Below are 10,788 nucleotides of genomic sequence, written 5' to 3'. Positions count from 1 at the left end.
GCAAGCCATCGGAGCCATCGCGGCGAGCCGGGAGCACGGCGTGTTCGTGGCGAGCGGCAGCTGCCTGGACCAGCTGGACTACAGCCTGCAGCGCCAGGTCTCGCGCCTGTACCGGGACCAAGCGGGCAACTGCACGGAGCCCGTCTTGCTGGCGCCCCCCGCGCGGCCCCGGCCCGGCAGCAGCTTCAGCAAGCTGCTGCTGCCCTACCGGGAGGGGGCGCCGGGCGTCGAGGGGCTGCTGCTCACCGGCTGGACCTTCGACCGGGGCGCCTGCGAGGTGCGGCCCCTGGACAGCCTGCACCGCGACTCGCTGCGCAACGGCACCGAGGTGGTGTCGTGCCACCCGCAGGGCTCGACGGCCGGCGTGGTGTACCGCGCCAGCCACAAGAACCGCTGGTACCTGGCCGTGGCCGCCACCTACGTGCTGCCCGAGCCGGAGAAGGCGAGCCGCTGCAACCCGGCCGCTTCGGACCGCGGCACGGCCATCGCACTCAAGGACACGGAGGGGCGCAGCCTGGCCACGGAGGAGATGGGTCGCCTCAAGCTGCGCGAGGGCGCGGGCAGCCTGCACTTCGTGGACGCCTTTCTGTGGAACGGCAGCGTCTACTTCCCCTACTACCCCTACAACTACAGCAGCGGGGCCGCCACCGGCTGGCCCAGCATGGCGCGCATCGCGCAGAGCGCCGAGGTGCTGCTGTTCCAGGGCCAGGCGGCCCTCGACTGCGGCCGCGGGCTCCCCGACGGCCGCCGCCTGCTCCTCTCCTCCAGCCTGGTGGAGGCTCTGGGCCTCTGGGCGGGCGTGTTCAGCGCGGCCACCGGGGAGGGCCAGGAGACTCGCTCCCCCGCCACCACGGCGCTCTGCCTCTTCAGGATGAGTGAGATCCAGGCGCGCGCCAAGAGCTGCAGCTGGGACTTCCAGACCGAGCACAACTGTGTAAGTCCTGCCTCCGGGACACCCCCCCCGTGGGGGGGGGCACGCTGCTCGGAAAGAGTGGGGTGGGGGGAGACCGGGGTGGACGTGTGCCAAGTCTCAGGTCCACGCACTCTAGTTGCCGCCTGACGGCCGTTGGCATAAAAACACCCCCAGCTACTCAAAAGCACCTCCCGGGGTCCCCAGAGGGAGGCTGGGAAAGGCAGAGAGGGTAGGAGTTAGGCGCCAAACTAGCGAGTGCATCCTAGAGCAGCCCTTCTCGGTCCAGATGTGGAAGCTTGTCCAGCGCTGAGCAGCCCCCACTTAGCCTAGCTGCCGGGCGAGGACATCCTCTGCCCCCTCAGCGTCACCACGGCAGGTTTGTGGGCTTGACCTTCTTGGTCAGCACGGTTAGCAAACACTGCGCCCCAGCAGAGGCCTTCGAATCTAAGGACTTAACTGCCACACCCCGCCCTTTGTGCCACCCCAACCCCACCTCCCCGGGTACACAGGTGGTGTGTCCTGAAGAGCTGGTGCCCCCTGTCTGCGTGGGTCGATGCTAGTAGCCTGGAGGAGGGGCTCCTGCTTGGTGGAACAGAGCCCTCAGCCAGAGACAGGGCAAGGGGGCGGGACTGTAGCTCTGCGGAGGGCTGTGGGCTCCAGCTGGAGGGAAGGGTTGGGAAGGGGGGCGGCTTTATGGGTGCCAGCCTCACCCTGGAGGGGAGAGAGCAAGGGAAAGTGTTAGGGGTTGCTACTGACAGTTCCTGAGCCGCAGCTTGATGGTCTGGATGGCTCGGCTTACTGGCACCACCGTTGTGTTGTGCCTGAACCAAGCAAACCTCATCGGCTTCCCCTGAGCTCCCAGGGCACCCACCGCTTGAATCTTGAGATTGGCATTTCTTTGACCAGCAAATAAAGCGGCGGTTCAAGAGGGTCCAGTTGATGGGGATTAGGGAGCCATTGTGCACTGCTCGCAGGCGGTTTCCCTTCCAAGACTGCTGGCAGATCAGCTCCACATATGGCTCCTTAGAGGGGAGCCCGCTGAAAGCCTCCTTTAAAACTGGACAGAAACCAAAGAGCACACATTCACGGCTACAGGTGTTGTCATTGTTTTTGGTATAAAATGAGTCAACTCGGAGGGGAGAAGTCTCCACTTAGAAGACGTGTTGTGCAGCCATATAGGAGAGGTTGGGGTGTAAGGTATATCAGTCTGTGTCTAGAAACGCACACACACCCTTTCCCTCCCCTCCCCCCTCTGCAAACACATTTTGGCAAATGTATTAGCCCTATTCATCAGGGGGTGTGAGTGGGGGGAAGACCAAAAAAATACTGGGAGATCTTTTTTCACATGGAATGGTCAGTTGCTTCTTTCTCGCCTGTGGACTGCCTTGGTGGTATAGTGGATTATGCATTGAGCTGCTGAATGTAAGATCAGTAGTTCAAATCCACCAGCCTCTCAGAGGGAGAAAGATGAGGCTATCTACTTCTATAAACAGTTATAGTCTTGGAAACCCACAGGGACAGTTTTACTTTGTCCTATAGGGTTGTTGTGCATCAGATTTAGCTCGATGGCTTTGAGGACTGTGAGTTCTTTGTTGGCATTTAGATACTGGTATAATTAATGCATATCTATATGTATGTACACATGTGTGTGCACATAAATGTAAGTAACGTATTGCCCCCTAAATGGCTTAGTTTTGTTATACTCATATAACTGCTTCCTTATTACCTGTTTTATTTAGGTCCTTATAATCTGAAAGTTAAAGTTTGGCAAAATCACTGCCATCTACTTCTCTGTTGAAAGACTCCACCTTGGGTCAAGATTTAGGCACACTGGATGTCTAGGATTGATTACAAGACCGCTCCAAAGCCCACAGCAGGTGATAACTTGGGAAGTGCAGGCTTTGCCATCTGACAGCTGTGTAGACGGATGGAGCCAAAGCAGTTCTCTTGACTGCCTCTCCCTACCCATTGCATCTTCTGCGGACTTAGTTCCCTTCCAAACCCAGTTGGCACCCTGAACATACACAGAAGCCACCTTTGGGCTCTATCCGGTGTCTCTGCTTGTGCTGGGATGGAGAAGGGGAGGCGAGGAGTTGGGGCAGACACACAGAAATACTTCTTAATCTTCCTGGAAGGTTGCTGCTCCTTGCAAATCCAGCAAGGGATAAACGCAGGCTGCCAGAAATCTGGAAGTGGAAAAATAAATAATTTAACAGAGTCCCCTCCCCACCACCACCACCATAGCATTTCTTGCTGCTGTTATTTATTGAGCACTCCAGCGTGCTCAGAGCTGTGTATGCTGAAAGACAGGTCGCTGCCCCTGGAGCTTGTCATCCGAGTTAAATAATATACTCAGGTTCAAACAATAGCATGTCACCACCGCACAGGTGGGAGCAAGCTTGAAGTTTTGCTTTTTTTTCTTCCTTTCTTTTTTTCATTTAAGTAAATTCCTTGCTGCTAATATGCATTAAAAAGACTTAATGGAATTGCATTTTTGAGAGTGGTTTTGAAGGGGGGGTGATGGTGGTGGTAGTTTTGATGACAAAGCTGATCATTTTCGAATCTATTGAATAGGCAGATAAGATACTTAATTCAATAGAGATTTGCCTCCTGCCTCCTAAATGTAAGCAGGGCTGTGTGCTAGGTGACACCAATTTTGTCGTTGAAAGGGCAGTAGCAGGTTGCAACCCTCTTTGTTGGGGTCATGGGATTGGCATGCACCCCCCTCTGCGCCCCCTCACACCCCCCAGCTGTCACTCAGGCGAATGATGTCATTTGATTGCATTTGTTCTACGTGTGATTTTCAGGTTTTAAGAGTGGGTTTTGGAAAAGGCATGCTGAATTACAGGTGCCTAAAACTGGAGACGGACGTGGAACGCTCTGGAGGCAGCCGCCATAGACCCCAAGGCGAGTCCTTCAGCCCAGACACGGGCATCTTCACAGTCAGCTGCAGGCAGGGAGGCACACACGGCTGGGTCTGTCCGCCCTCTCCCCTCCTGCTACATGGCTCCCGCTTAGTTTCCATCTTCACTCCACCATAGGTAGGAAAGTGACAGGGCTGCCTGGGTGGGTTTGCCATCTCTACGTTTCCCTCTTACCTCATTTTGGCGGGTTCTCCACCCCTTTGGCTTCCCCGGCCAAGGATTAATTTCTGAGAGGCTTGTGCAGTGGGTGTGTGCTTGACTACTTACAAATACACGGGGCCATTTACTTTCACTGCCTGGCCACCAACTTCAAGTACAGATTCAGGAAAAGAGCACATTCACTTCAGCTTCCAAATGCCAAGCAGCTCGTTTCTGTAGACTGTTTCCATAATAATCCTCAAGAGTATTTATAGAGTACTGCCCTAGATTGTAAAGCGTCCTGGTGATGCTGTGAGTTAGGCATTGGGCCACTAACTGTCAGGTCGGTGGTTCAAGCCCCTACTGCCTCTCCCGGGGACCAGGATGAGACTGTCTTCTCTCAGAATTAGTGTCAGAAACCCTATCTAGGGTCTCTCCAAGTCAGAATTGACTCCATTGGCAGTGGGTTTGGTTATTTGTTTGCCTAAATATGATGTTTTTGGCAGCACCTCATCACGTCCGAGGTGATTCTGTGAGGTAGACTTCTATTTTGTCTAATGAGGAAGCTGAAGCTCAGGTAAGTCGCTTCCTTGAGGCAAAGTGAGCTTAGTCAGAGCCCGCCTGCTCACGTTCACATTATCTAGTGGCAACTCCGCATTCGTTCCAGTGTCCTGGTGCTTTTCAGACGTTCTCCGACTTCCCTGAACTACAGAGATAGCAAACAATTTCCCTCTCCACCCGACCCGTCCCAGAATTGGGGGCTGAGACCAGAAAGGCCCCTTCAAGGCAGTGGTGCCTGGTTTCCTTCTACCCGCTTGTTCATTCAGAGTCCAAATCCTGACGTCATGCATCTTGCCCTGCAGACACGACTGAATGCTCACATGCTCTCCAGCTGATGCATGACCCCAGGGCACGCTGAGCTGTTGTGTGCTGATCCCGGGATCACCACACCAATGCACCCTGTTGACCTCAGAATCCACACTTGTCCTGTGATGTGCATAGTACTCTTCTAGTGTCCGTCACCAGCCCGGCAGGCCACTCTGCCTTCTTGTCGTTAATAGCTAACGGGTCCGCTCCTACCCCTGCCAGCCCTGTGTGGGGAGCCGGACGGCCCGTAGGATTTTCTCTAGTGGGCGTGGTGGTGAAAGTGCTCAACTACAAACCAAAAAGGCAGCAGTCGGGACACTGGATGAAAGGATCCACTTCCGTAAAGAAGTACAGCTGTGGAAACCCCACCGGGCCATTTGACCCTGGCTAAAAGGGTCGCTGTGAGTCAGAATTGACTTGCTGGCACTGGGCGGGTTGGACCTTTTGGAAGCAGCTCCCTTAGACCTGCCTGCCATCTCTGGGTGGATGTGAACTGCCAACCTTTCAGCCAGTAGCGTTTACCTCCATAAAACATCTGCTATGCAAAATTAGACTCACAAAGAGCCACAGTTGCCCACCCAGAAAGGGAGGAAAAGCAGCAATAGATACTGCTGACTGAATCGCTCCCCGTGCCAGGCTCCGGGCTAAGCACTTACATGCCATGTTTTCAGTTGATTGTCATGATCACTTTCTGAGGGCAAGGGCTGTGATTATTATTATGATTCAACAGATGTGAGCCAAGGCGTTCAGTAAGGTTCTAGTATAAGTGGTAAATGGCAGAAGACTTCGAATCTGGGTGGTTTGGCTCAAGGGCTTGAGCTTTAACCACCACCATGGTTAACCAGCACCGTGTCCAGGACCTGGGACACTGGGTTCTAATGCCAGTCCGATCCTGCGTAGAACAAACATAGGAGACCCTGCACAAGACTTGCTGCCTGTGGACAGAGACACAAGTTAGAACAGAGTATCCCTGCCTGAGAGGTGATCTCCTGGTTCTGCTTCTTTGCCCACTTGAAATTCTGACCCTGGAAGAGTTGTATTTCTCCAGGCGTGCGTTTCTAGACAGTGAGTGGTGTGATCTTGTATTCAGGCCTATAAACCTCAGAGAGTGGTCAGCGCTGCCAAGCTGAGCCAAGCCTCAGGGGACTGCTTGTGACTTTTTGTTCCTGGAGACCACCTGGCTCAACCGAAATGTAGAGATCTCAACTGGTCAGAGCAGGGCGACAGGCTGTCTTACCCGATGGCGGGCAAACAATGAAAACATAAGGCCAGAAGGGAAGGAACCTTGTAAACTTTAGTTCTGAACGAACCAAGCACTTAGCATCATGTCTGATACATTGCAGGGGCTGGGGAAATAGTTGTTGTATGAATAAACGGAGAGTCTTGGAGGAGGATGTTGGAAAAACTTTCTGTACTTGGCAGCAATGTTTGCTCGAGTTAGCGCACGTCATACGCCCTTAACCACTGTCCTCTTGCTGTCTGGTGGCTGGGAAACAAAGCACCAGGCTAGTGCCGAAGGACCCCTTCCTCCCGGGTCCTGGGCTGTAGCACCCTCCACTCTTCCCACTTTTCCATAGATCTTCATTCACTGGAACAGACTTCTTGTCTTGCCGACCTGACAATCGACGTTGACCATAGAAATGCACCATGTGTGGAACATATAATTTAATCATGTGCATGGCCATGCCTGTCAACAAACCACCAGAGAAAAGGGCTGTGTGCCACACGGCAGTGGCTCTCCATGTGTGGTTTCTGGACCCGCAGCAGCAGCGTCACCAAGGAACTTGCTGAAAAGGCAATTCTTGGGGTCTCACCCTCAGACTTACTAAATCAGAAACCCTGAGGGGTGGAGATTGGCGATCTAATCAGCCCTCTAACTTCGAGAACCGCTGCTCAGAGCGACACAATGCTCCTGATTGGCCTTGGGATTCCAGCTGTGGCACCTGGGAGAAGAATCAGTCTCGTTTTTTCCTATTGCATTTTACGTTATGACCATACAAAGGATTCCACTGGTTCTACTGCTCTCGTATTTTCTCTTCTAAGTGCTCAAAAGCAGTGCCTAGGAAACCCTCGGCAGACAGCATTTGGGGCTTGTAGTCTGACTCCCAAGAACCTATGCGTCTTGGTTTAATTAGCTCCTCTGCTCTTGCGTACAAAGTTTACATTTCATTCCAGATTGTAGGATAATTTCCCAAGTCTTCCTCCACCTGCTGCATACCGGAGCCAATCCCACACACCCGCCATTCTTTCCCAGGGTCTGGTCTCTGTACTGTCACTTCTGATACCCTTGTCTATCCTTGTCAGTCTCAGAGGTTTTAGGGAACTAAGATCTCCTTAGTCAAGTCCAAATTGGGGGAGGAGGGTAAGGGGACCAAGCCAGGTGGGATCACGTGGAAATCACGAAGAGGAGCAATGCTGGGTAGTGGTTCCTTTCAGAAAGTCTGGCGCCAGATCGTTGGGGCTCAAAGCTGCCACGTAGCACCTGTGTGTCCTTGGGCACATGATGGAACCTTCCTGCATAGCATCACGGTGAGTGGAAACCCGCTCGACGGCATTGTGTTCAGGTTTTTCGGTTTGGTGTTTCCATTCCTTCATCGATAAGTGATGATTGAAAAGTGCCCAATCCACAGGATTATGTCCAGATTAATGAATTAATGTGTACAGACTGCTTGAAATACCACTTGGCTCATAGTAAACGATACATACATGCTTGCTATCACCACCATCTTGCTTATTAATAATGATCGACTGGGCTCCTTGATACGAATCCAGGTGGCTCTGGATCAAGGTGGCCTGAAGGTGCTCGGCGGTGGCAGGCAGTGATGGATGCTTACCTGGAGGGCTCTCAGTGCTGGGCGTGGCTGCTTCCCCTCCCTTGCTCCTGAAGAGCCTGCGCTGCTTTCTCTTCCACCTGCATGTGCCTCGGCTTGTCTTGACCCTGCGATACCTTTGCACAGCCTTTCTTTGCCCCACCTCAGTGACTCTCTGGCAATGGCCACCTATGCTTTTCAGAACACATTATCAGGAGAGCTGGAATCAGGTTCGATGCATCTTTTCACCCCAGATTATGAGTCCTAGTTCAGGTTGTAACCCCAGTCATAAGAAGGGCATCCAACGTGGCTGAGGGCCCCAGCAGGCACTGTGGGCGGGTGCCTTTAGAATGGAGTGGTGGAAAGACCAACATCTGAACTACAACAGCATGGCCCCACTTCTGCCTCCCCTGAGCACCTGCTGGCATGGGCGAGGAACATTTAGATCAATGGTTCTCAACCTCCCTAATGCCGCGACCCTTTCATACAGCTCCTCATGTTGTGGTGACCCCCTCAACCATAAAATTATTTTCATTGCTACTTCATCACTGTCATTTTGCTACTGTTATGAATCGGGAGACCCCTGTGAAAGGGTCATTCGACCCCCAAAGGGGTTGCAACCCACAGGTTGAGAACCGGTGAAATAGATGATGATGAAGGCCGAGGTCTACTTGAGGTGGGGTGTAGGCCTTCTAGGTGGTCTAACATGTTTATGGGAGCAGGAACAGGGCAGTGGTGGGTTTCTTTATGAAATGTGCTAGTCATTTTTCTTAATGGTCCATCTGGATGAAAATGCTAATCTTGATGCTGTCGCAAAACAAATAGAATTGTGACCTGTGTTTCACATTCTCCATCATTGATTTTCATATGGGCTTGACTTTTCTATTCAATCGTTATACATATTGTTTTCCTTGCTTATGAATGAGGCTTTGACCCTAGCAATACCCAGCCACCCCGCTGGCCAACGCTGTAACACTGGGATCAGCGAATGTTTTCTGTAAAAGGGTAGATAGTCAATATTTGTGCAGGCTTTGCAGACTTCTCATGGTCTCTGCAGTAATTACTCCACGCTGCTGCCACAGCTCAAAAGCAGCCATAGACAATAAATAAAGCAACGAGCGGTGCTATCTGGATACTAAAATTTGAATTTCATATATTACAAAATATTGTTCTTTTTTCCCAAGCATTTAGAAACTGTCAGCTTGCGGGCCATAGGTGGTAGGGTACTGATCCTGCAGTTACACGAAGGGCGAGCATGAAACAACAGTGCAGTACAGTGTGATACCAGGTGGGATACAGAGGTAACATGCACGATGCTGGGAGCTCCAAGGAGGTGCCATGAAACTCAACCTGTGAGCTTCTCGGGGGCTTCAGAGAGAAGATGCTTAAGCTGCGGCTGCAAGAGTGTGTGTAAGTTGCTAAGTGGGGAGTGGAGGGAAGGGAAGTCCAGGAAGAAGAAACAGCTTGCGTCCATGCGGGAAGTTGAGTAAGCTTGTGAGCTGCAAGTGGCTCACTCTGGCTGAAGAGTGTCCAGAAATAACGTGTGCAGGCCCCTATGGAGCCAACCAAGGTCTTTGGATTTTATCCTGATGGTCGGTCATTTTCAGACTTTCCAAATCCTGACTTTAAAATAAATCTTAACCTGAAACTCCATCAGAAAGAAAACACACACACCCAACTTAACAAACTATCCTTAGTCTTCCACCTCTGGATAAGACCATTATCAAGTGCTGGGGATGTAGGGGTGGATCAGGACTTGGGATGTCCCTAGAACCCTACAATGTGTGCCCTGTCATGTCTCTCCCTGAGACATCTCAAATGATCTTCTGAGATCTGCTGATCATGAGTGAGAAAACCCTGGCTATGGGTGATGGGACAGTAGATCTGGAAGATTATTCAGAAGATGAACTGGATAGGCAAGACCAGTGCAAACTTCATTTCTTGAGCTCCTGTTATCTGCCAAGTACTGTCTGAAAATAAGTTTTTTTTCCCAATGGTAACTAAAGTAGATAATAAATTAAAGGGATTATTTTTATACTAACAAATGATAGCTAGCCAATAGTCTTGTTGTAGAAATGGAAAAGCTGATCCTCAAAATTATCTGGGGACCCCAAATAGCACCCGAATAGCCAAAACAACAGTCTTGAGAAAGAACAGTTAAGTACTCACATTTACCAATCCAGGATGTACGACAATGCTGCAGTAATCAAAACAATGTGGTGCTGATACAAGAATAGAGATGTGGATCAATGGGAAAGAAATGAGAGCCTAGAAATAAACTTACATACCTATACTCAACTGTTTTTTGAGAAGAGTGCTAAGTCCATTCAATGGAGAGAAATACTCTCTTCCACAAATGAGGCTCAGACAACTGGATATTCACATGCAAAAGAATAAAGTTGGACCCACACTTCACACCGTATATGAACATTAACTCTAAATGGATGAATGGCCTTATTATGAGAACTAAAACTCTTAGATGGAAATATGGAGGTAAAGTTTAAGATTTTGATTTTAATAGTGGATTCTTAGATATGATACCAAAAACTTGAGCGTTAAAGAAAAATAATAGTAAATTGGACTTCATCATGCTTAAAAACTGTGTCAACTTAACTGGCCCAGGATTCTCAGTGGTTTGGTAGTTAATGTCTAGTAATTTCCATGACCGAACCAATCACCGCCAATCAGTTATAAGTCTCCATAATGGGATTAGATTAGGGTGGAATGTAACCCCATACTTATGTCACAGTCCTGATGCAGTTAATATCCTTGGGGGTGTGACCTCTTTCCAATATAAGTGGATGTTGTGGGAAAGCTTACTTTATTTTTTATTCCTGGATCTGGCTCATCAACCTTTGATTCTTTGCCCCTGAACCAATGGTCTGCCGTATTGCCTGCTGATCCTGGGAGTTATTGGAGGCCTGCTAGCTGACCTGCCAACCATGGATTCATTCACCTTTACAGCCACCAGCTTGTAGTCTTCTTGCTGATCTTAAGCTTATCAGCTCCCGAAGCTACTCAAGTCAGTAGAAGCCTCCAGGTTAACATCTGACCTATGGGAGGACACATTTTTGTAACCATACATCTGATAAGAGTTTAACTTTCAGAATGTATAAAGAAATCCTGTAACACAACA

General features: G+C 50.6%; 1 protein-coding gene across 1 annotated transcript in view; it reads left to right on the top strand.

Moving 5' to 3' along the window:
• Nucleotides 1-10,788, top strand: part of PLXNC1 (plexin C1) — a 207,800-nt gene that overhangs the window by 884 nt on the left and 196,128 nt on the right. The window contains exon 2 of the mRNA XM_045291393.1: nt 6-934. Within this exon, the coding sequence (XP_045147328.1) occupies nt 6-934 (929 nt within the window). The remainder of the gene's footprint in view (nt 1-5; nt 935-10,788) is intronic.

The sequence above is a fragment of the Echinops telfairi genome, unplaced genomic scaffold (genome assembly GCF_000313985.2).
Source record: "Echinops telfairi isolate 266 unplaced genomic scaffold, ASM31398v2 ScPeMD7_2;HRSCAF=8, whole genome shotgun sequence".
NCBI classification, from domain to species: Eukaryota; Metazoa; Chordata; class Mammalia; order Afrosoricida; family Tenrecidae; genus Echinops; species Echinops telfairi.
Note: the sequence above shows the minus strand (reverse complement) of the source record. Positions and strands in the feature narration are given on the sequence as shown.